Raw genomic sequence first — 26,454 nt, 5'->3', positions numbered from 1 at the left:
CGTTATAGAGTTGCACACATCTATGAACTACATGTATCTATGGCACCTTTAACTGTTATGTTTGGGAAGCCTACAACTCACATAGTTACGGTTCCCTACCACGTTCGTGCAACTTCGGATTTCTCTCAAAAATTGAAATTAAAAAAAATCGAAGGGTTAGTCACAACATGCTTGTTTTCATTGGAAACTTCTGATTTAGCGGCTGAAGTGGCGTTAGTACCAAACGCAAAACTTCGGAAATCTTCGGAAATTCTTGCAGGGAACCGAAACTATGTGAGTTTTAGGCTTCCCGCTATGTTTTGATTGTATAACGTGCTTTGTTTACTAGGGATGGGACGAATCCACATTTCGGTCGAATCCGAATCCTTGTTCGAATCCTCAGTGTTTGTCATCGAATCTCGAATCCCAGTCCCACACTAAACTTCACATGTTATTAAAAAAAATCACACATTTATTTTAAAAAATTACATAGGCCTATGTATTAAAAAAAATCACATGTGTATTTATAAAATTATAAAATAAGTGCATAGTGTAGACACCTGATATAAAATAGAGACAAATAACCTCAAAAACCACACACGTAAGTTTGCATCTGTCTAATTCTCTGTTAAATTAATCCTTCCTATGTTTTCAATAAAATACGTTTGTATAACAGATACCATTTAAAAAAAGTTACGTTTTTTTCTGCAATGTTATATTATTGAAGGTTGGAAATGATTGAGTAGTTATGCTAATTGACAAAATGCAGCTTTGTTTATGTTATGATTGTGCTATTTCCGTTACCTTTATAATATAGTTTAGGTATACAATTTTCTAGAGCTGGACAAACCTCATTTCTCTGGTTTTGAACCGAACCGAACTGAATCAAACCATAGCAAAAAAATTTTGAACCGAGCTGAACCAAACCTCATACAGAAATAATTGTTTTGAATTAAAATGAACCGACCACCAGCATTTTGGTCTTTAACTGAATGGTGAGAAATAAAAGTTCTCCAGCCATATGTAAAATTAAAACTTTATATAGCTTAGCTTTATTAAATTGCAAAACATTTTATAAGTAAAGTTTATGCAATAAATAATGAAGGAAAGAAAACAGTTTAGAGAAAATCATTTTGCATTTAATTTCTTTATATATACATACTTTTAATTCATGAAGTAGTTCCATCTAAATTTCATAAAGAGTATCTTCCTTTTTCAGTGTATACTAACCTTCATTAAAAAAAATATAATATTATAAAGATGACGAACATTCAGCATAACATAGTTTTGTGGTAGACATAACCTAACATTTTTAATAAGTAAAACTTTTTAATAGGACATTAAAAAAAAGTCGAATGTGAATTAAGTTACCTATTTACATTACAAAACCCGCTGACTGCAGTTGCTGTTTTCTTGGAAGAATGCTGCTCTTCAGAAGAAACTTTAGACATTTTTTGGGGTGGTTCTGGGTCATCTGGGTCGTCATTATCTTTTCTCCATTTGGAAAACTTCAACGACGTAAGCCTGCTCATAGCAAATCACCTCAAGAACAATAACATTGTAAACGTAAAATAAGAAGTGTGGTTATAGAAATTTGCGTCAGGAAAAAGAAAACACGAGAAATGATGATGGCTGCCGCGACTACGCTAGTCAACTTAGTACCGTACTGTAAAATTTACTGGACCAGTACTTTTAATACACAAGATTAAATTAATATTTTCAGTACTTGACTGTTATAACCAAAAAAGCCAAAGAAAATAAATACATCCCAGTAATTTAAAATACGTAATTCACGTAATCATTTCCTACCGCATTTGTCTTGTGTTAACTTGATCACGTTAGTTTTGCCGAAATACGAGAGTTATCGTACATGCGCTTTAGTCTAACGTATGGGGTACGCAATGTTTGGTGATTTTACAACACTTCTCGTACACGCACTATAGTTAAAGGTATAATATACAATACCTTTGGCATTTGTACGATAGTTTATATTACGTAGTACGAGAAATGCATACAAAAATCTCTAAAGTAAACAAAAAACAAAGCGCGCCTATATGAAAAAAATGCTATGCAAGTTATGCGACGACTAATAATTTTTTTTAATTTTGTCTGCGCTTGAAACTGTTGAGGCGACGATTATGCGATAAAAGTGGAATATTACAAGTAATGGAATTTTGTTGTGCTGTTTTGTGAATGTTCTCAAATGGGGGTTAGAAATTTAGAAAAACGTCTTTTTTTTTTTTAAACGAACGTTCGGTTTTTCGAATATATTTTATGGGGTTTCGAACTGAACTGAACGTAAGGGTTCGGTTCGGTTCGGTTCTAAATTTTCGAACTTCGCCCAGCACTACAATTTTCAATTACTACCTAAAACTCTTAAAAAACCCACCTCGAATCCTACCTCGAATCCCACGAATCCTCGAATCCATAGGATTCGGTATATTCGACGAATCCAAGATTCGAAAATCCCATCCCTATTGTTTACAGATGTGACGAGAACATTAAAATTTTCACGTGTAATTTAATTTATAGCTAGAGATGAATATTCCACAGAAGTCCAAAAAAATAATTCATATGCGAATTGAACGTGAGTTGAGCCATTTCATGCTGCATTTAAGTTGTAGTGAAGGACTATTTTTGTAAAGGGTTTTGCTATACTGCCGGTACCGGTACCGGTACTGGCACCGGCATTTTAGCTGCGGTTCTCGGTGCCGGTTAAAATGCCGAGAACCGTAGGAACCGAGAACCGGTACCGACCCATCCCTAATTTTAATATTTTCTTACGTTGCGTAGATGTATCTTGCAAACTTACAAAAACAATGCAGGAATCGGTCATGGTCGATTCCAAAACCATTGTATTCTGAATCCCGTGATTATGGCAGAATCGGTGGAACCGGCCGATTCCGGAATCGGAATAGACCCATCACTAAATTTTTTTTAACGATAGAAAAGTAAACACAACGGCCATCATGGCTACAGCAAAAAATAAAACGTGTCCGTTTGTGGTTATGGCCAGCAGAGCGGTCCATCGCCAGAGAATTGTGTTGCTAGAATTGCTCCAGCGCAATCGCTTTTTAAACTACCGAAAATGTTACATAGATAATTAGATAAAATTAAAAAGACAAGATAAACAAAATTCATTAAAAATTATTTTGCCTTGACATGTTTGATTCCAAAAGACTCTGAGAAAGGAATATTGACCATGCTTACGAGCAGTTGTAATAAATAACTCTTTCGATATATTGATTGGTAATCGCTTGACTATTTACTGCGGAGAATAAAACTGATACTTCGAAGATCTGTTTACTTTCATAAACTTTTTTTGCCGTTTTTAATTTTCAGAAGAAGAAGTGAAGTTCAGAACGTTGATTTTTTGCTTCTGGGAACATTGTCACTTCCAAGAAGCAATGCCTGGATCCAGAACATGTAAAGGAATTGGTCTTTTTGCACTGCAATTTACGTAATGTTGATGGCAAGGTGTAGGCTTGGCTTTTGATGAAGACATTTCTATATCACTGATTGTGTTTTATTACTAAACCATTAGAAGAGACTTAAAAATTTACATGTTACATGAGTAATAAAAATGTATATAAAGCTAAAGAAAATTACTCTGTTAAACAACAATTTATAATATGCCAAATTTTGACTGTAATTATTCAGATTTATACCTAGAACTTAATTAGAAAATATTTGCAAATTATTTGCTATTCACAATTTTTTTGCATTATTTAATTCACATTTGATTTGCATTGAAAAAGTCACATTCTCACAGCCCTACTGGGAAACAAAGTTTTTCTACAAATAAAAAAAAATAGTTTTATGTCAAGTTAATCAAATAAAAGTTATGTAAAATGAGTGACGTTTTCAGAAGAATGGCATTTATTAACTCACGGTAAAAAAAGTATTTTGCACCAAACTTCGTGTTTCCACAAAAATGATTGAATTTTGCAAAATACTATAAAAAAACCAAAGAATGTTTTTGGTTATTCATGATTTTCATGCTTTACCATTTTTGGGGTTTTCTAAGTATCATTAACTATATGGACACTATCCTCTTTGGATTCCAAGCCAGAAATTAAATTAATTAATTTTTATTTTGAAAGCTATGGATATATTTATTAAAGATATAAAAAATGCCTAAACCATTAATGCTCAATATACCTATTTAATAATTCCATTGGTTATACGAACTTATCTCCCAAATGTTATGAAGTTCCAATCAACGATTCAAACAATATATTCGGACAAATTCTCATATACACACCTGCATCAATACATGCATAAATGCATCCATGCATTAATGCATAGATATATTAATGCATGCATATATTAATGCATTCATACATCCATTCATCCATGCATGCATGCATAATTCATATAGACATACATATAAACACTCTAGTTGTTTTGGAGACATTACTTTGCTTGGTCGATAAAAAACTTATTTGCAAAAGCCTAGTAGACATCCTATACGAGCAGAGCCAACCTACCTCTTGCTGTAGAGCAGCGCCATGTCGCTGCCCCGGCTCAGCGCGTTGTTGACGAACTCGATGCAGTGGTCGGTGAGGTTGGACAACTGCTCCAGCGCCATCTTCTTCTCCTTGAGCGTCTTGTGCTTCGCCTCGCACACCTCGTTCAGCTGCAGCACCAGCTGCTTGCCGCGCACCGTGATGGCGTTGGTCAGCCTGCGGGAACGCGCAAACACTTCACGACGCTCGCCGACACCACACAGCAACAATGCTGCCACTGTGGGCCCATCAGAGCCTTACTTTCTTCTGGTTGGCCGGGCTGTTTTGCCAATCAGGGGCGATCTGTCCGATGTTAGATGTAGAGCTATGTTTATTGAGGATTTCTAAAGGAAAGGGTTCCATGATTTGCTTAATTTGCAGCCATCTTCTCTATTAATGTTTGCTGGGTGTTTTAATATTTCTACTGATTCTGGAATGTGCCTTTTCTTGTATTGTCGGATATTGGATATGGTGTGGGAATTGGTCTAAATAAATCAATGCTGTGTCTGGTTTCCATGGAGTTTTCTGCTGGCCAGTCAGGCTGCGAGAGACGCAATGCAGGTAGTGTCCGTTCCTCCCCTCCCGGCACAGTAATCTGATTGGCAGCCGATCCTTCTTTACTTCCCCCAAGGGTTCCGCCAGTTTCCACAGCCCCATCCGCTTGTAGTGGCGTAACTAGGACACCACTGTTCTCGCTACACTCGACCTTTCCTCCACGGCAGGGCCGAGAGGTATGTAAACAGGGCGTTATGACCTGCGAGAGCAGTTAAGTGAAGAGTGAGTGATCCCCTGGCGAGCTAAAAGCAAGCGACAAGTAACGGGCTTTGTGTGCTAGGAGTGAGTGGTGTGAAGCAGTGTGTCAAGACCGAGGTGCGTGGTAAGGAATAAACAGTAGAAGAGAGCCACTGTTGATTCGAAGTCCAGTGGGGAGAATGAATAGTGGATGAAGGAAAATGTTACTAGTTTGTGGACAGACAGACAGACAGACAGACAGACAGACAGACAGACAGACAGACAGTTAAAATGTTATAATTTAACTAACAGTAAATGTTAACAAACAAAAAAAACATGATTGGGCACAGTATTTTGTACATGTACTCACACACACACACACAATACAAAAAATTGGTTGTCTGTAAAGTCGGTTTATGGACGATAGTTTAACGTGACGTCATCATAAAACATTGATGAAATGATTGCATACTTTTATAAATAAAATTGAATCATTATAATTGAAATACCACTATTTTGTATGGATACAAAGAAGGAGTGAAATTAAATCTACAATTTAATTGATAAATTTACTTTTATTTGCACTCATTAATTCAAATATGTTTATTAATTTAACTAAGAGATTATTTTAACTATAACTTTTATACATGTTTGCTATTTAACTTCTTCCAATCTGTGTTATTCTGTTAAGGATAGGACGACGATAGGAAAAGTAGGAAACGAATGGGAGTGTTTCAAGTTTAATGTGCCTCGAAAAAGGCAAATCGATGGTTGTTCCAATCGAGTGGAAGAGAGATAGGTGCGGCGCAAGCGTACAATGAGCGTAACGGGACACAGCGTAATGGGTCAATATGCATTAGGGGACACTTTTTTGTGCGTGCAGCCGGCGTTTATCGATTTATTAGATGTTGCCTTGTAAAAAAAAATCAATTTGGTTGACATGATCTGGCAGTAAAGAGGATCTATAACATGTCCCAACAAACAAACAAACAAGCAAGTATCTGATAACCAAATTTTCGTATACCACTGATAAGTGAGCCCGGTATCGGTATCGGAACAGCCCTGCCGACATCGAGGACTTACTTGACCACCATCTGCGTGATGTCCTTGACCAGCGCCTTCTTCTTGTCCGCGATGAGGTTCTGGCGGTCGTCGATCACCTTCATGGCGCTGGTGAGCAGCACGCGCTTGTAGCTCACCTCCGACAGCAGGCCGCCGATCACGCTCTTCGTCTCCTCCGCGATCTCGTGGATGAACTTGTACTTGTGGTCGCGGTGGTCCGACAGCTGGCAGTCGCGGCACGTCAGCCGGTCGCACGTCTCGCAGAACAGCGACAGCGTCTCCTGCGGGCACGCGACGCAACACTCTCAGGACAATCATCGCAGGGTGTGATGTGGTACAGTTATACAATCTCAAAAAAAATTACTTCTCACACTTTTATATTACGTAGATTAAACAAATAAATATTCCACAAATAAATATTCGGGGTACTGCCGTCTCTTCCACATAATGTGTTCCGTCCCTGCTCCATTTCGCCGTTCCACTCCTTTCCCTCCTCTATTTGCCCTGACGTCGACGAGACTGTAAACACATTTATTAATGGCTCTCCTATTTTCTCAATGCATGAAAACATTTTTGTGCCATGGGTAAAAATTAAATAACAAAATGTGAGCAAGTCTTTCAGTACGCCATAGTGATGTAAAAACATCCTAATTCTGTAAAACGAGATCATAAGGACAACAGACATGGTTGGGCTCCCCACAACTTATGATTTAAAGCAGAATCGAGTAAAAAAAAAGTTAAAAAAAAATCCTGGTTATTTATACGTTTGTTATTTTGGTTCTCAGCGTGTTCAAATGAAAGCCATACAAGATCCTGCTTTCTGCCACTAATGTAGAACCAGAAACATTATAACATCAAAGAACTGATGTCCAGTTCCATGGATAATCCTCCTCCTGTGGGGAAACACCCTTTTGTGTTAAGTCCCAGTCAGATGTGCAGATTGGTTAGACTTCAGTTCTTTGATGTTATAACTTTTCTGGTTCAACATGTGGGGCAGAAAGTGGGATGTTGTATGGCTGTCATTTAAACATGCTGAGAACCAAAATAACTATATATAAATATATGAAGAAAAAAAAAAAAAAACTGGTTATTTCCAACCTTTGGAGACAAGAGGCTTGGACAAATATGTCGTAACATGAGGAGACAAAGCTTTCACGAGTGACTTACTTACGCGTGACGCCAGCAGGTCGCAAAACAAACAAATCATCAACAAACGAGGCTTTGTGCAATGTGCAAGTAAACAGAAGAGCAACAGTATCCAACAACCCAAAGTGTTTTCCAATGAATGGAAGAAAACCCCAATTTAACTATGGTGTTAGAAATACATCATCACTTAATAAGTATAGTATCCAAACCTCCTTTCAAGAAAACCAAAGCTATTTGTGAAACGGTTTGATCCAACTGTACAAGAACGTGATATTTCTGATTGTGTAATGAATGAACAGAATCTATCACACTTGAAAGTGGCCAAACTTCGCGCCACTTTTATGATTCCTATACTCAGTTTTACGTCTTCAATTATTGAAGAGGAATTCCACAGCATTAATAACCCTCTTTCTGGCCTAATGGGTGCCTTATCAGCCATTTTTTTCCTTCTTTTGGGAAACTAAATCCTGAACTTGCTAACGTCATCCCTTCTGATAAGTCTCCAAAATACCAGCATCGACTATGGTTAAGTGCCTTACCGGGTTGAAGTAACGTATGCCTTGTTCCTGTGAGTGGGAACTGAAATTTTAAAGAGTTTTGAGAACTAAACTGCTGGATTTTTCGAAAATTTTACACACATCTAATATGATACAAAATGTCCTACAGAAACTTGGTTCAATACTCCAAGTATCAATCGTGATTGTTTTACAGACGAGACCAATGCGCATGGACGAAGGAGGTTCACTCACAACGTCTGGCAAGGAAAAAGCGAGATCACAGCTGACGTACCAGCAAACCCAGACCTTGGGTTCAATATTTTTGTGTCGTCATCATTTGTGGTTTTTTTTTTCACGTTCTCTTATTCAATTTTCTTTGTTTTTCTTTGTTTGCTGACCATATTCCTGTTACGGAATATTTTGTGGTGTTTATATCCTGTTGACAACAGCAATTTTTGCTTAATTTGTGTTTTTTGTCTTTTGGGTATTTTTATTTATTTATTTATTTTTATTTTTTGTTTCCTTCTACAGAAAAAGTGCTTATCAATGGCGTATGTCCAAAAACTTACATAAAGTCTTATGGCTCCACCCTCCCCCGACTTGCAGCACAAACTGCAAAAAAAAAACCGAACGTCCAAGCGGGCACAGAGTCATGAAATGCACGACAAAACACGCACCTGGAGATGCAGCGAGCAGTGCAAGCTCTTGGCCACCAGGCTGGTGGTAGAGGACTGGCCCTCGGCGTCAGCCTCTTCTTTGGGTTTTATCGTGTGTTCCTTCGTGATCTTGAAACGCTGATGGGCCTGGAAACAAGGAACACGAAAAACCATTTCAAAACACGCGATGGGCGATACGGGTAAAAAACTGATGCAGACACAAACACTTGTCACTTCATTTCTTTAAACAGACCCCATAACTAAAACAAAACCAAATTCAATATCTGCAAGTTAACAAGTCAGTACCTAAGTAAAATTCTTTACTGAAAGTTTTTTGACAAAACCAAAAATTTTATTGCAAACTATTTGTGCAGCACATACACATTATGCCAATGACTAATTAAAAAACACAATCCTGTATATAGTTACACTCATCACTGACTCAATGACTGTAATGCAAAATAGAGATGGATGCCTTAGAGAAAAGTATATCATGAAGTACAAAATTAGCCTACTCCATGGAGACGTGTATAAAACAGAAAATGGAAGAGTAACAATAGATAAAATTCGAAAAACAGCTTGATAAGTGGAACAAACCTTCATTTTAAATTAAAAGGTTTGTTATATTCACAAATGTTTAATGTGTGCTTTACGTGCCTTATGAATAACTTGCTTATAATTACTAAAAAGGCTTATATCTCAGAAAGTTTAACTCTAAACGAAAAACTAAAAGAATAATTACCTTTTCGAAAAGTCAAGTTTGCATCACTGGGAATCTTTTGATAATATTTTAAATTTTGTACTCATGCCTTTTCTAATATCTTTGTTTTAATTTTTTTAAGTATGCTTATATTTTTGAAGTTTATAATTTTATTGAAAAACCATATTGGTATTTGTGTATGTGCATGTGTGTGTAAACCAGAAAGTTTTTTTTAGCAGTTTTGCTTTTTTGTAGTTATGCCCTTTTGAATTTTTATATTATATTCTCTTCTTTTGTGGTCACTTATATTCTTGCTGCTAAAATTATTGGTTAATAGCACAGATTAAAGATTTGTTATATTCTCATTTTTCAATGCCTTACAACCTCCTAGTATTTATTAATAGCCTTAAATTACAGAAATATAGGAGTAAAAATTTCCAACAGAACTTTAAACATGTAAACAGAAAAGATGAGTGACACCTGAAGAAAAAAAAAAATTGTACTTTTTCATGTGTATCTGTTTTTCAAATATCGGGTGGAAATGATTACAGTGGACATTCAGAAAATTGGGATCATTGGACGTACCGATAATAAAAGGATTACCACAGTACATCACTACCTTAAAGCAGTCCCTTAAAAAAAAACCCCCCCTTGGGAGTTGTGTTATATGATTACTTGCACGCCTAGGTGGATGGGATTACATCTGCAGAGGGGTTGGTTGAACATGGATTCTTCGTAAGCAGGAATTGTGGCACCTTGTTTTTTTTTCGAGATACCATGTTCCTCCAACCCATGCATTTCATCATTGCTTCATCATAACATCTCTCAATGTTTAGTGACCTCAATGTTGACGAGACATCAAGGCCCTGCCTATTCCCTATTTGGTGTGCAGAGATTCAGAAAAAAAAAAACCACACATAATTTAAAAACTGCTCAAGATATTCTAGTGGCGTCTATTTGGGTATTCGGAACCGTAACCGATTTTCAGAACTGGGAATTTCGGTACTAGACTTCAATGGAACCGAGAATTCCTGTAACTTTTGGTACTAGGTAGTTTTGAACGATTAAACACATTTTAGTGACGAAAAGTAAAAAGATAATCATTTGTGTTACAACTTTTCAATTACAGAAAGTGTCCACTAACATCAACAAATCACTTTATTCTCAGCCTTTCTCTCAGTTGTTAACTTAGGAAAATAATTTTTTTTAAACAAATAACCATTTTAACGCATGCAAAATTACATATTATAATATAAAATAATATTTATTCTTTTCATAACTAACTTAATAGATAAAGTATCGTTTATTTATAGAATTGGCAACCGAGGAGCGTGGGCAGAGCGTGGCAGACTCATTCCCCTCACCAGAGTGTGTCAAATGAAAGTAACCTATAGCATGCAATAAAACTGAAATTTTATGCTGTCAATGTCCCGTTCCGAAAGTAGCAAAAGAACTGGGAATCAGCTTTAAATGCCAAAGTTATTTTACCGTATCAGAAGTAGAGGGAATTCCCGGTTCTGAACCCTAGTGTCTATTTATGAAAAGCATTTAAGAATAAGTTGAGGGCTGAGTGGTTCTATTGTCATATATATATATATATATATATATATATTAAAGATAAAGAAGAAAAGGATAAAGAAGAGATAAGAAGACCGATAAGATAGATATAAGAATAGGGATAAGATAAAGAAAGGAAAATATTCTTGGAAGCTCTCCAGGGCCTTGCATTACACCTTTATCTTCATTTCTCTGCCACAACTCATAGTTGCCCTATGCAAAACGAGAAGACTGTGCACCAGTTCAGAGCCTTGTGCCTAGAAAAGACACCGCACTAGAAGCAACAGCGAGCGTCGCACTTGTCATCCCACCTCATTAACACAAATGCATCCCTGACTGGACGAGCCCCTTAAGAACCAATCAATTTTTTTTTTATTGAGTTTGGTTTAAGGGTGTCATTCAGCTGGAGTGTAAACGCGCTATGGCTTATATAGCATGACGTTCTTGCTCGGAGCTGGGTGGCGACTAGGAAATATACTGTTGGTCACCACCCTCTTCTGCTGCGTTCTTTTCTCTTCCTCTCTTCTCCCTCTCCCTACCCCTGCTCTTAGTACCCTCCCTCCCCCCTTCCAGTACTGCTGGCCTTGAGATGATGGAGGCCGCCACCAAATCGCTCCTTGCTTCTTTTGTTCGGTTTGCCATAGCTGACGCGCCCAATTACACACGTGTTTTGTGTTGCGATATTGCAAAATATTTATTTTAGTGGTTAATAGTAACACGTTAACACTGTAAGGTATTGTGTGTATGTCACACAGACAATAAATTGTGACCGCATTCATAAAAATTAATTCTGTCTCAATCACTGTATTGGAAATACATGTCTGGACACTACTATAAATAGAATGCTGATTTAAATGTGATTGTTTCTCAGTCATTCGCCTTGAAAACCTCTAGCGTGCCACCAGCACAACCGTGCTGTGAATAAGCATTTTAATTTGCAAACTTTTAATACAAAAAATGTTTAATTATTAAGAATTTCCTTATTTTTCTGTATATTTTTTTTTACAGAATACTAACAAGTATGAAAATTCACAGGCATGAAAATTAATAGTGTTTAAATAAACATCCACCTATCTACAAAAACGTGAAAAATTCTTTTTTATTTCGAAAGGTCCGATTTCAAAATTGTTACTTTATAACCAATGCGTGCATACAGATAATTTACATTCATAAGAACCAGTGTAAACGGTACTTTTTTTTACCTTTGGAGATTATTTTACCAGCTACACTGGCAGCAGCAAGAGTGTTAGTTTCTGAATTGGAAGTTTAAAAAGCTGAGTGTCTAGTGTCTACTAATACATATTAAGTCATTTCAGTACTTAATCAAGACCTTTCAGTAACAATTATCCTATAACTTGACGTCAACGGGGCCTGCGCCCCAGAAGCCTGGTGAGCCTCCGCCACCCTTCCCCTCGCCCTCCGTCCCACTTCCCGTACCGGCAGCCGCTCCGCCTGGAGTACGTAGTCCTGTGTTTGTGTTTGAATAGCGCGCCACAAACTACCTCAAGAGAGCGCTGTAGCGGCAGTCCCCCTAAATATGTAATAATAATATTGTATATCTTTTTATTTTTTTCCCCAATCATTTGTGTCCCCACTGACGGGCGGGTTTTTGTTTAGTTTATAATATAAGTTTTAGTAAGTAAGTTAAAGACGTTGCCGGGCGACCCAAGCGGACCCGAACACGAACGAAGTTGAAATGTATATATATTTTAATTAATTAACAACTCTAGCTTAAACAGTAACAGAGCCGTGGGAGCAAATGTGTTAATTTTAGGAGTGTTTTCGTATTTCTTTATATAAGATTACAAGGCACCTAATCAGAAAGGCGTTAACGGTAAACTGGCAAGGCGGGAAGGCGGCATGTTGCTCCGAGGGCGCCCGGCGCTCGTCCAGTTCAACGCCGCCAACGACCGAGGTAAGACGCTGCCTTCCGCACCCGGGGACTTCACTCTTGTTCACTGATCAGTAATTCCGTTTCTGCTTAATTCTTTCCAATTGCTTTCACGTATCCCCGGGGCCTGCCTCGGTCGGGGGACTGTTTAACATGATCATTGTTTTCAACTCTCTTAACGTCTTAACGAGTCTTTTCGAGTCTTAGTAATCGCTTGTGCAGGCCACGTGTGTGGGCCTTATTCCCTGCGTTACGATTAGGTGCCTAGGGTCTTGGAAACGCACCTCGTGAGACAGTGAACGGGAGTACGTGCCAGTAATAAACGTATTAATTCTAGATTTCTCGTATTTTTTTGCACCGACCACGTGGCGGCCTGTACCCCGTGAGCAGGCGTGTGGGACGCCTGGAGAGCCCACTATTACGTATTACATCATAAGCGTGCCCGACGCTGAGAGCGGGTCAGGTCTGAGTGTACTACGGGAGTTAACCGAGGGTCCAGTCTTGCCTTGCACGGGCGACATCACGCCCCTGAGACGGATGATAGCCGGGTCCACGTGCCCTTCCACGTGGTGGTGCCCATTACCAATTGACACAGTAGCAACCCTCTCGAAACCCAAACACTGACAAACTTTTATATATAACAAGGTAATTGTTTGGGTATGGGTATAAAATATTGTTACTAGGAATCTAGCAATGATGTTGGCCAGCCAGCCCGCGTACTTGCCTGAGGGTGGGGCGATATGCAGGTAGTGCTAATCCCTACATTACCGCTACACGCCTAGTCCGATTAACAGAGGCGCCCCACTGCTTTCCCACTGAGTGTGGAGAATTTTGTGTCGCTCTCGAGGGTTTGGAACGTTCCCAGAGCCCGGTCTGCGTGAGGTGGCGAAACCAAGACGCTCTGTTCTCGGACCTTCCCGGGTCGGTGAATTGGCAGGCATGTCAGACGCAGGCCGGCCTGCGGCAAGCAGTGTGAAGGAGTGGCGACACTGGCCAGAGTGCGAGACTAGTGAATCCTCGGAGCGATAAAAGCAGTAAGGAAAGAGGGCGAGTGTCCCCTTGCGAGCGAGAACTGGTCGATGAGTGACGGGGTTTGTGAGCGAAGATTGGTGCATCGGGGACCGAAGTGGCCCGAGTATTGCACGTGCAGCAAACGAGTGAGTAGTGGGAGGCAGCGTGCTGAGACAGAGGTGCGTGGTAAGAGATGAGCAGCGAAGAGAGCCAAGCTCCAGTGGGGAGAATTAATGGAAGAGTGATTAATTTGTGGACTGACAATTAAATTATTATAACTTAACAAATAGTGTAAATATTCAGTACTAAATAAAACTTTATTTAACTGACTGAGCTATCCCGTGGTTGCTAAAAGCTTGGAATTCCAAAATTCCCTGACCTTACAGACATTAACAAACCTGAGGTGCCACTCCAGGCTGACGGTTTTTTCTGCAGGAAAAGAGGGTTTTGCATGCCGTTGAAATTTTTATATTAAAACGTATGCATACCAAAAAAAATAAATCATTACATGATTAAAAGTTTCAGCATTTTAGGTGCCTAAACGTCAACGAACGCTGTATTTTCAGTTTTACTTTTATTAGCACAAGAAGAAATTCCAGAAATATGTTGAGATTGCCCAGACATTTCCCGGAATTCCCAGACTGTTTTAAATTCCCTGACTTTTCACGGTTTTCTAGACCTGTGGCAACCCTGATCCTTTTAGAACCTGTTTTCCCCTTTCGTAAATATATCATACAAAAAAAACCTTTTACAGTAATGTGCTTAATTTATTTTTGTTAGAAAGCTAATACATTTTCAGGGATAAATTTCCACCTAAGATCACCAGTCGCCAACTACCTAAATTTAATGTGTGACTATGAAGCGAAGTGAAGAAGAAGAAGAAGAAGAATAAGAAGAAGAAGAAAAAAAAACTAAAAAAAAAAACCAAAAAAATTCTGCTACTAAATAAAATTCACAGGACTTCCAGTACTGTTTATATAAGGATTATTGTTGTCACATTTGTGACCAGTCCTACAGTTCTGTTACTTTTGTTACCTGAGGACACCCTCAAAAAAATATTGGTTTATTTGCTTATCTAATTTGCAGTCACTGTCACTCTGTACATGACTTTCCCAAACTCTCTGTGCAAACCTGTGCACACAATACTGTTACGAGGCTGCTAAAGACGAGGCCGGCATGCCAACCTGTGGGATACCTAGGGAAACCCCAAGTCTGCCTCCTCCTTGAGCGAGCGTTGACACCCTACATGAACCCTCTCCCCCCCAATAAGAGAGCTTCCTCGCAAAGTCTGCGGTGCTTTACTGTCCGGAACATACTGCAGGTACTAAGAGCACTGTCGCCTGAAGAACACTGTCGTTCTTGCAGTTTCGAGTGTCAAGTTGGGGGCTTTGATGACGTAAACACTTCCGACTGCTGCAAAACTTTTGAATGTGCCTACAAGTATGCAAGATGCAGCCGACCTGCGGAGATATAGAGAGAGGGGCTGGTGGCGACATCGGAGAACAAGAGAGAGATTTAAGGCGATACAGGCGAACGTTCCGAGCGATACAAGAGTGAAGCCAGGGGGCGAGTGACCCCTTGATGGGTGACAGCGGGCTCCACGTGCGAAGATCAGAGCATCGGGGCTATGTTGCAGCGTGGCGGGCAAGCCAGTAGGGCGAAGGGATGCATGTCAAGAGAGGAACAGAGCTACTATTGAGCTGACCTCCAGTGGGGAGACAAATGGTGGACTCATCAAAGTGTGATTGATTTGTGGACAGTAATTCAGATTGTTGTTATTTTAACTAATAGTGTAGTGTTAGTAAATATCCTATCCTCTTAGACCCCTTGATTCCCAAAGTAACAATAAATGTGTCTAACGTGTGCCACAAATTAGATAAAACCTTGAAATGCAGATACATTGCCGAGCGTAGCGAGACATACAGAGTCCCTACACTCTTACTTCAGCCAATTTCTCGCAGTTTTCCATGACTCACTGAACCATTTTTTTCCCCTTTTTTAATCAGGCTATCTGGCAAAATAACATAGAAAGGTATACTACAATAGCCACCACTATCAAAACATTTCAACAAACATACATGACATGCAAAACTGACTGTAAAATGTTTTCCTGCATAATATACAGCTTGCACTGTTATTTACATTAATACTGCATAACGAATACATCCAGCCTGAAAGAAACAAAAAATTATGAGCAAGTCTTTCAGTAATTGCCTGTTATGTAACGAGAAAATTTGCGTGTTCTCAGGTTGCAAATACACTTATAATTATAATACAAAACTCTGACAAAAAATTTAAAGTATAATTCTTTAAAATAATGCCAAACATGATAAATATGTGCAAATTGTGTTTTCAAATACACTCATTGACACGAATCACACATAGTTTCAGCACCTGCCACTAGATTTGGCTGACCAAGCAACTACGTTGACTACTGAATCATTCGCTTTGAAGAGCGATATTTTAAACTATATAATGAGATTGCTACAATAAAAACAAAAAAGGCTTGAAAAAAGTACTGAACCCTGACTTTGAACCTGATTTTCGACAGTTAATTATATTAAAATACTATCCATATTGTTAAAATTCATTAAACCATCTGCCACAGATGGCAGCACCATGTTTACACATTTCCGTTCTATTTTTGCAGTTACTTCTACCAAATGCAGTATACTGAGAGCTAAGATTTTACATATAAAAATTAAAAAATTTGATTCAACGTCAAACTTTGAAACGATTCATTATTTAATGTAATCATGTGAAAGACAATAAACATCCGATTGGGCACCAAATTAATACAATTGTTTGTATCCCTTACGTTTCATGAATGTGAAAAAATTTTGATGAGGATCATTAACAGTGCAGAAATGTATGATTAAAATACACACGGTTTCATGACATTAACTAAATGTGTGTTATGAAAAATTAACGATACAAGTGTTTGCACAATCTATGATAAAATATCATGACTTTTCCCAGACTTGATGTTATATTTTCAATAATTTAATTCTATGGCTATTTTTTTAAAGAAAAAAATATATGCCCCCTCCCCCCACCCCACCAATTCCCATAACTGGCCTAGTTCTCTCTCCACTTTCTTTATTTAATTTTATAATAAACAGATTCTTGCATTTAAGAAATTTTATAGTGAATGACCATGCACTAAAACGTCAAAATAAAATTCTTTCTCAGTCTGGGCGATGCCAGACTGGAGCATGTCATTTTCCCCCCTCATAATAATCATCACAGGGGCAGTTCCACGACTTTTTCAAGACTTCAAGTAAATTCTCCGACTTTCTCTGAAAAATTCCAAATTCCTTTACTTTTCCCTGACTTTCCAGAATGTGGAAACCTGTGAACAACAAATGTAAAGAGCCCCAACTGTCATTTCGCACTTATCAGTTGGAACTGAACAGTTGGAACAGCTGTGTATGGGAACAGAGTCTTGCCAGTACAAACAGTCAGTCCATCAGCTGAATGTCATGCCAGACATCTTTGTTTATACTCTTTGTTTTTTTTTTTGCCTTTTTGTTTTTATTTTTCCAACCAAAAGTGCAAATGCAAATTTCAACATTCAAAGTTTCCTCAAAGTTCTACAATTAAATGATACATGCAACAGCAATCACAAGACTGAATGTGTGTGGGGGCCCTTAAGAGGTATAGTGTTAAATTTAAAGAAATAACTCTTAAATAATTGTGGGTAATGATGAGAAAAAAAAAAAACTCCAACCTAATGTGTATGAGCGAGCCTTATGCCTTAGTCTCACATGTAGTGCTAGTTATTTTAAGTTTTTTAACAATAGGTACTGTTATTTGAGAGTTTTTCCTGTCAATTAATATTGATAGCTCTTATCATTTGTTGTTGAGTCACAAATTTCCTCACAATGGTAACATTCTTACTTCTATATTTTTACATAAATGAATAATAAATTTCCGAAAAGTTTTTTTTCTTCTTCAAATACTAAAGGCGTTCCTCTATTTACCCTGTAAAGCATACAGTGACCATACAGTATTGTAACCATAACTCCGCCAGAGGAGGCTTAACCCACTGAGGAGAAAAACAGTAATAAGAAAGATCAAGTAAGGTAAATTACTCAAAAGCGGACGTTTCTGGTAGCAGAGCGTAAGCACCGTTCCGTGATTCATTCCTACTGGTTTCTGAGAAATTACAGTTTATAGGTCACATTAGATAGTCTATGCAGTGAAGTGGCAGTCGTCTTGTTGTGCTTTTCCCATTACGTTAGAACATGTATATTTTGCATTTGGATACTGTGACACAATGGAACGTAAATAATAATTTTAAAAAAATACGCGAGTCCCTACTTAGCTACCATACACATGCATCAACCCTATTTTTGAGCTGTAATCATAAATATTATTAAACTTGTGTACATTATTACAGATTTGGATAACCTTCAATATATATCTGGTGAGTAAATTTGAGATGGAAATTTAGTATGCAAGAGAGCTAACGTGAGATCTAATCAGATATTCACAATTTTACCGAATTTGAAGACACTTTTTCGATTCTCGTGAGTTTTCCCCCGGCCCACAGGAAACTTGAGGGGGGGGGGGGGGGGGAGGAGGGAACCGGCCGGGGGGAACAAAAGGGAACAACCAGGGAGTGGTCTTGGAGGGAAAAAACACATTTTCCTTTATTTTACGTGCCACTGCATCTAGTCAAATCTACGGTATCCTCTCTTGTTCGTGATCGACGTATTTTTTTTACGAATTGTAACTTTTAAACTGTTGTAAATTACGGACGCTGAACGATTTCATTGTCGTTCACATCACAAGACGCTACACACACGGTTCGGCCATACTTCCACACGAAAAGCCGGAAGTTATAAGAGGCCAAAAGCAATAAAAAACAAAACAAAACAATCCCATAGAACAACATAAGAAACACACTACAAACACAAGTCTGTTGATTACATAGCTACCAATCCAACAGAAACAAAAGTGGTAAATATGTAGTTAAACGGTATTTGTGGAAAAAAATTGTTAAAAATCTGAAAATACTTTTATTATATGCTCTTTAAATTCCTCTTTTCATCAAAGCCGGCGGAGATAAGAAATTCAAAATACTTTAGGAGATATCACCGTTCTTATTTTGCAATACAAGACCTGTGTTTATCATTCGACCGCCACCATTTTCTTATTTTGCCGTGTGTTCGTGAATGCCTAATTAATTAAAATGGTCAATTAGGTCAGGTCAGCTACATTAAAAATACTTTCAAACTAAGCGGACATTAAAAATAATGTGAAATAATTTTAATGGTTGTTTAGTTTTAAAGTATTTATAATGTAACTGACCTGACCAAACAAACCGGGACAAAGGAACAGTAGGAACTCACGTATTTTTTTTTTAATTATTACTTGCAAAATAAAACATTACAATTTGAAATGTTAAAAACTCACCTAAGTTAGAGGCGGGTACAATTCCTTTGCCATTAGTAGAAAATGATGTAGTCGTATACCTACACCGCGAAAAAATAAAAAAGTTCATTCTCGTAAACAAGAAACAATGGTGAAAGCCGCATGAATGCACAGGTATTGTGATGAGAATTAAAATTTTTTCAATACCTCCTAAAGTATTTGGAATTTCTTATCTCCGCCGGGTTTAACGAAAAGAGGAAGTGAAAGAGCATTTAATAAAAGTATTTTTGGATTTTTAACATTTATTTTCGCAAATACCGCTAAACTACATATTTACCAAACAGAAGTAGAGTACTTCTCCCCGAGCCGGCGAACGTCTCACCTCGACGCAGCCGTCGCAGATGAACTCGGCGCACTGCACGCACCAGCTGGTGGCCGGCGGGCCCTCGGGGCAGGTGGTGCACTTGAGGTCGCCGGGCTTGTCCGCCCCGCCGCCGCCGTCCCCCCCTGCCGCGCCCGCCTCCAGCAGGAACTGGTTCTCTATGAGGTTGGAGGCGTGGCAGTGCACTCGGCACGTGGGGCACACCACCACGTTGTTCTCTGCAGGCACACGTGCGGCGAAGACTTAAGGCTTCGTCGTGTACTTACCACATGACTATGTGAACTAGTGGAATGGTTTATGATTGTCGTGTGTGAATTTTGACGGGTCGTGTGCGAACCATATGACGACTTAAAGACTCAACAGAAATGGTTATATTTTATATTTTTCGTCAACACTCGAGGGAAGCGACCAATCGCGACAAAACTGGAACCTTTCGACCGGAAGTTTATGTCTTATTATTGGACCGAGCGAGGCAGTATTTTGGGTTAGAATTCGTATGTTTGTCATTTGCAATCATCGTCCATTTCGAAAAATATATAGTATCCCATTTGTCAATAACCTATTTCAAAACCTGCTTCTCCATTTTAAACAACGGCCGACCATGTGTTCTGTGCTGTGATTGGTTGGAATTAACGACTTCTATGTCGATCATAAACTGGAAAATGTAGTTTTGACTTAATCGTGTGCTCGATGTTAAGTTATAATTCTTAAGGAAATCAATCGTAAACCCAGCTTGACGGTCGGCGTTGGCGACCTCCTTCGAGCAGGGCGTCCACAAGGAAAAAAATATTTCGTACCAACTTAGACGAGAAAAAGGTACTAGATTTGAAAAAAAAGTACTAAATTATAATTTGTTATGGTTTTTTTAACAATTTAGGAAGTTATTATGACATTGCAATGCTCACCACACACACATACATTCCATAGTTTTTAAAATATAATCACGCTTAATAATAAAACATATTGGAGTTACTATAATATTATTATATTAAAGAAAAATGTACTAGATCCGTACTAGACCACTAAAAAAAAAATATATAAAAGTACTAGATCTAGTACGAAAGTAGGTACTAACTGTGAACACCCTGCCTTCGAGGTGACCATGGCTGGCTGATTTCAACCACAATGTTTCAAACACTGTTCAAACCAAGAGTGTACCTACGTATTTTTAATTAGATATCTTAACTTTTATAATAAAAGGTCCAATTACACTCCAATAACAAAAGTTTGGTAATTTTTTTTCTTATGATCTACACAAACAAGAAAGTTAGTTACTAATCAAAATCTTATAATTTAAATTATACCTAGCTACATACTCCCATAAAATTACAAATAATAAAATAGTTAATTCCTATTCTGTGGGAAATCCCTGACTGAACTGTAAATCTTTATTCTGTGGGAAACATTCATTCTATGGAGAACCCTCCTCCTGTGGTAAAGTCCCAGTCATATGTGCAGATTTGCTTGACTTCAGTTCTTCGAAGTTATAACTTTTCTGGTTCAACATGAGTGGCAGAAAGCAGGATCTTGTATGTCTTTCATTTGAATATAGTGACAACTAAACTAGCGTTATAAAAAAAACCTGGTTTAAAAAAAATCTTGTTTTAAAAAAAATGTTTACTTTTTTAAAAACCTGTTCTTTTGATCTTTTAAACTGGTTTATTGGTTATTTAAAAAAAAAACTGGTGTTAATTTCGGATCCTGGTAATGACTGACGAATTCAAATCAAGGATTGAGGGGAAAAAATTAAACAGGATGGATGTTTTACTATAAATGGAAGTGACAATGAACTGAAAGAGGACGTTAATGACCGGTTCAACAACTAGGCAGTAACCGAGCATGCAGAAAACTTTATGAATTAAAATTTTTTTTGATTGGAAAATAACCTATATTTGCCCTATTATCAGTTGAGTCCTGGTAATCCAGACTAGATTGGAACGGACCTGATCCAGATCACATTAATTCAGGATTAAAGGGCATTTGCCTTAAAATGCAGGTAACACAAATACACAAATTCATAAATGCACAAATTCAAAAATATAACTTTTCACACCGCTTAATTGTAGTGTTAATATAGGTAATTGTATTCATAGAATTTAGGTTTTAACCTACAAAAATTAGTAAAACCTTTTTTCAATCCTGACAAATTAAGTGGTTGTCAAAACGAGCGGGACCCACACTACTGTAAATGAATAAACATGAAAGAAAGAGAAAATGCGTTAAGAGAAAGAGAGGAAAAAAAAATATGGGTTATTTCAAAATTTTAATTCTAAAAGTAGGTTGAAATTTTTATTAGAATTTATTTGAACATTAGAAAAAAATGTTAATTTAGAAACAAAATTTTTTTTTTAAATAAAAAATAGAAAAATAATTTTTACCATATTATATTGTTTTAAAGCTAATTTCAGTTATTTAAGTGTGATTAAAACCTATAAAATAAATACCAGATGTTATTTTAAAAAAAGTAAATTTTCTAGAAACTACACACCTAAAAGTTGGCTCTGTTTGGCTAGATCTTAAAACGTCAATAATGTGTGTTTGTACAATTAAGATATTTGACTGACTCTGAAAACAAACACAAATATTTATATAACCTAACAAAAACCCTCAATTTTTCAAAACTGTAATTTTACAGAGAAACTTCCCAGAAAAAAAAACTGCGGGTACTAAGATGCTATTGATAGTATAATGAGGGAAATATTGTCTTACAAATAATAAAATATTTAAAACAGTTATTAATAGTAGTAATTCTGAGAGATCCATTTATCCCATAAAAATTACAACAAAAATTTCAAAATCATTTTTTTTTTTTACTTCCTGACATGTTTTACAATAATCATCAAAGAGGATATTGTGATACCAGAAATTGAACATTTGAAAAAGTGGTTGTGTTAACATTAAAAACACAATAAGATCATGAGAACGATTGTTTAGGTTTTAATTACTTGTTCTTCAGAATCAGCACTGCACTTTGGAATTTAAATTTATTTTCCCAGAATTTTTGACGTGACGTCTAATAAATCAATGAACGCCGGCTGCACACACGAAAAAGTGTCCCGTTATGCACATTGTTCCGTTACGCTCATTGTTCCGTTATGCTGTGTTCCGTTACGCTGTCGGCGAGTGCAGTAATAATAGGTTATGTTACAATTGACTAAAAAATTATGGTGATTCATAAAATTTATGATAGATATTTGATTACAATTTATTTATATGAAAACGTGTTCATAATTATATTTAAACTTTATAGCTAAACGCCAGTTTTTTAAAATTAATTACAAGTCATCTACACGTGAACTGTTTCGTCGACTGTTTATAAAGTGAAGTGAAAAGTTAATGTGGTTTTCATTGCTTATTACAACAACAATTTCGGCACTAAAGGTTAATTATTCTTGCATTTTAAAAATCTGATTACTAGTATAATTTCAAGTATTTTTTTTATTATTAAAATAAAAATGATTCAATTTTATTCATAAGAGTATGCAATCATTTCATCAATGTTTTGTTATGACATTGTCCAGTTAAACTATCATCCGTAAACCGACTTTACAGACAACCAATTATTTTTTTTAAGAATTGCTATGCTATAAAACACTAGTTACACATCTTAATTTTCCTCAAGATGGAACAGAAATTTTGCAAAAAAAAAATCTACTACCTATTTATATTTCTAAAGCACGAGCGAAGTGATTGCAGTGGGCAAACCTCCTGTCTACTCTCAGTAGCATCAACATTGCGTGTATCCGACTTTATGGTTAATGCCCAGTCTAGGCCACTACTCTATTAAAAAAAAAATGGATTTATTCAGTTCCTTATTTTATTTCTAATTATAATATTGAGGCACATTCAGATATTTTCAAGAACTTCACACTTTAATTATCAATTTTACAACTGACTGTTCGTTCTTGTGGCCTCTGCCATAGTGGGAATCCCGGTAAACGTTGAGCACTACTATTCCAGCCACAAACCGAAAAACTATTTTAGGTTTAAAGTATAATGTAAAATAATTGCAAATATTAACTGTAATTTCAATATAGTTACATCAATTAATTTTTGTGCTTTAATAGCGTAGCCGAGACTGTTTTCAACGAGAAATATGCCTGATCCTGTTGTCGATGCCCTACTGTTTACTTGATACTAGCTGCAACCTGATCCTGTGGTTCTCCAGATACTCAGAAATACAGTGTGTAGAATTGCAGTAGGTAGGCCTATACATGCCTTTTCTACTAACAATATTGTTACTAAGAATGGGTTAGGTTGCCAGTATATTTTATTCTGAATTTATAATTATTTAATAATCATGTTTCTTCTGTTATCTTTTCAACTTTGTTTTGCTACTTATATTTACCTAATATTATGTGCAATGCGTTTTTTCTATTATTTAATTAAATTTGAATATTGTATTATAATTATATAGGTATTACGTTTTTATTAGAATGCAGATGTTGCATAATGGTTCTAGAACAAGGGACTGTGTCTGGGGTGATGTGTAGAAGGAGAGAGGCATAAGAAGCCTGCAAGTGCGAGTGAGAACGAAACAGTGATTCCCCAGTAAGAGAGAGACTGTAACGATATCTCGTCACTGCGTGGGAACTGGAGGAGAACTACTCTCCCACGGTGTTGGAGAGAGGAGAAAGGGAATCCCCTGTTTCTATGTGTGAAAATGGTTTTCAGTATATATGTTCTGTGTTCTGATTTGCTTTTAATTGTTAGTGTGAATGAAGAGTGTATGTGATTGGTCGGTGAGGTCATGTGACTGCCCTTCCTGCGTGGAGGAACCAGTGCCATGATCTCGTCAGTCGGCTGTCGATCGCTGCACAACGAGGGCACGTTCAGTGGCTTCTCGCCAAATATGTAGGAGAATTGTGGGATACAAAATTTAACGTTGGTGGTCAGAGCCATGCCGAGTTTTAAGTTCACCTGATATTTTTATTTTCATTCGGACATTTAATTAGAAATTGTGACCATCTTCATCGGCATTTTGGCTCGTGGCGACTGTGTTTCGCCAGGTGCGGCCAGGTTTGGGGCCGCACTAGTTGTGTACTTCAAGTAACTTTTTGCTGAAGGACTTAATCTACGCTTGTTTTTTTTCTGCTTTAATTTTCATCGCCCGAGCAAAAAGCAATTATCGACAATTGGATGGATGAGCTGAACGCTTGAGAAAAATATTGAAAGTGATTGAATTCGGTTGTTTCGTCTTTCGGACAATAAAAACTCTCAAATGAAAAGAAAGAAAATCTTTTTATTTCATTAAGTGAAGTGTAAGAAGTGTAGCTGAGATTGTTTTCCAAAAGACAGGGATGTTTAATGTAAGTACGTTACAGCCAGGGCCAAGACTGTTTTCAACCCTAATTAGTTTTCCACCTTAATAACTTGACTTTCTTTTCTAAGAGCCTCTATAATACTATATTATCAAAATGTAACAATTGGAATACAATTATTTTGTTTATTTATCTCAGCTATTAACAGTTACTTTAAACACTAACCAACTTCACAATTATTCTCGGCTGGATGATACGCCTATTGGAAGTATGAGGGTTAAGGAACTAGCTGTCCGTTCCAAAGCACATTTAGTTCATTCGTCTATCAACTATGAACTGTGCAGTGGTATTATCGGCAGCCTAGATTTATGTCCTGTCTGAATTCACGTCGTTTTTATGGTACTGTAAGTCTGCTTGGTAATTGTTCCATATCACGTAAGTTTTTACCTTGATCCTGATGGCATCATACTGTACGATTGATCCTGTGCTACATGCTTGCTATTTTAATTTAGTACGTCAAAAGATTCTGGACACAAAAATGTTGCAATACAAACAATGTTAGGAAGTAAAAAAAAATATTTAATCTGATAATACGATCATAATTTATTGTTACATCACAATTTTTGTTATGACCCATTCAGATCCTCAATTGTACTAAATTAAGACAGCAAGCATCATGTAGGTACCACGGGTTCAATGTATTCAGGATCATGCCATTAGGATCATGGGATAGACTTGGATACGCAATATGGAACTTTTACTGTCTGCTTATAGCCTTCCTTTACAAATGACGTTTAAGACTGGGCATCTTCCAAGGGCATTCTTTCAACTGAGACACAGTATAACTGATGCAAATACACCTCACTGCCTAAGCAGCCTAATGCTTAGAAAGAGGACCCAGGAATATTTTAACGCATTACATACTATTTTTGCTAAGCTTAAACACTTTAACAATTTTCCAGCTATTTAAACAAATTATTAAAGAAAATAGCGGAACTGTACACATACCAACAATTTCGCCATCCAACTGTTCGTTTAATTTCGAGGTGATACACGATGAGCACGCAGTGTGAAGGCATTCCATGAGTTTCGGATTGTCTCCGGAGCACAACGACTGGTTACAAAATACACACTTGACGCACGTCCATGGGTTAACTTGGGGCTCTTCCCCCGTGGTCGGACTCTGCGTGGCATCTTCGTTATTCTCCGTCTGCACATCAGCGACGGGATTGTCACTCGGCATCGCAAAGGTTTCATCTGAGCAGCCTGAACTTTCTCCGATTTCTTGTTTAACATGATCCGAGATTCGCATTTTTTCTTCGGACTCCATTTCCGAACAAAAGCTTGGAGAAAAAAAAAGTCTTACTAACGAAACACACACTTCAACATGCAAATACTTCTTGAAAATGTGAAAATATTTGGCCAATAAGTTAATTTAATAATAGTATACATTATATCACAAGGCAGCCATTTTTGCAGCACGGCAAGGCTGTCACAAAGCAGTCATTGATATGTACAACGATCGAAATTTTCACTACTTCGAAGCAACTCCTGTAGTAACGGCATCATATGTTACAAATATGTAACAACCAAACAATCAAGAAAATTGTAAACTCAGAAATTAACCGCCAAACGTTTCTACAAAGTATTCCCTGCAGTTAATAAACACCAACCCCCCCGGCCAGGCGCCAAG

The 26,454-nt window shown here is 37.3% G+C and overlaps 1 protein-coding gene across 1 annotated transcript in view; it reads right to left on the bottom strand.

Annotated features, from left to right (window-relative positions):
• The window catches only part of LOC134540896 (transcription intermediary factor 1-alpha-like), a 92,744-nt gene extending 66,290 nt beyond the window's left edge, over positions 1–26,454 (bottom strand). Inside the window, exons 1-5 of the mRNA XM_063383935.1 lie at positions 25,770–26,454; positions 19,501–19,718; positions 8,602–8,727; positions 6,303–6,562; positions 4,470–4,664 (exon numbers count right to left, since the gene is read on the bottom strand). Coding sequence (XP_063240005.1) covers positions 4,470–4,664; positions 6,303–6,562; positions 8,602–8,727; positions 19,501–19,718; positions 25,770–26,091 — 1,121 coding nt within the window. The 5' untranslated portion in view covers positions 26,092–26,454. The remainder of the gene's footprint in view (positions 1–4,469; positions 4,665–6,302; positions 6,563–8,601; positions 8,728–19,500; positions 19,719–25,769) is intronic.

Source organism: Bacillus rossius, chromosome 17, assembly GCF_032445375.1.
Source record: "Bacillus rossius redtenbacheri isolate Brsri chromosome 17, Brsri_v3, whole genome shotgun sequence".
NCBI lineage: Eukaryota > Metazoa > Arthropoda > Insecta > Phasmatodea > Bacillidae > Bacillus > Bacillus rossius.
Note: the sequence above shows the minus strand (reverse complement) of the source record. Positions and strands in the feature narration are given on the sequence as shown.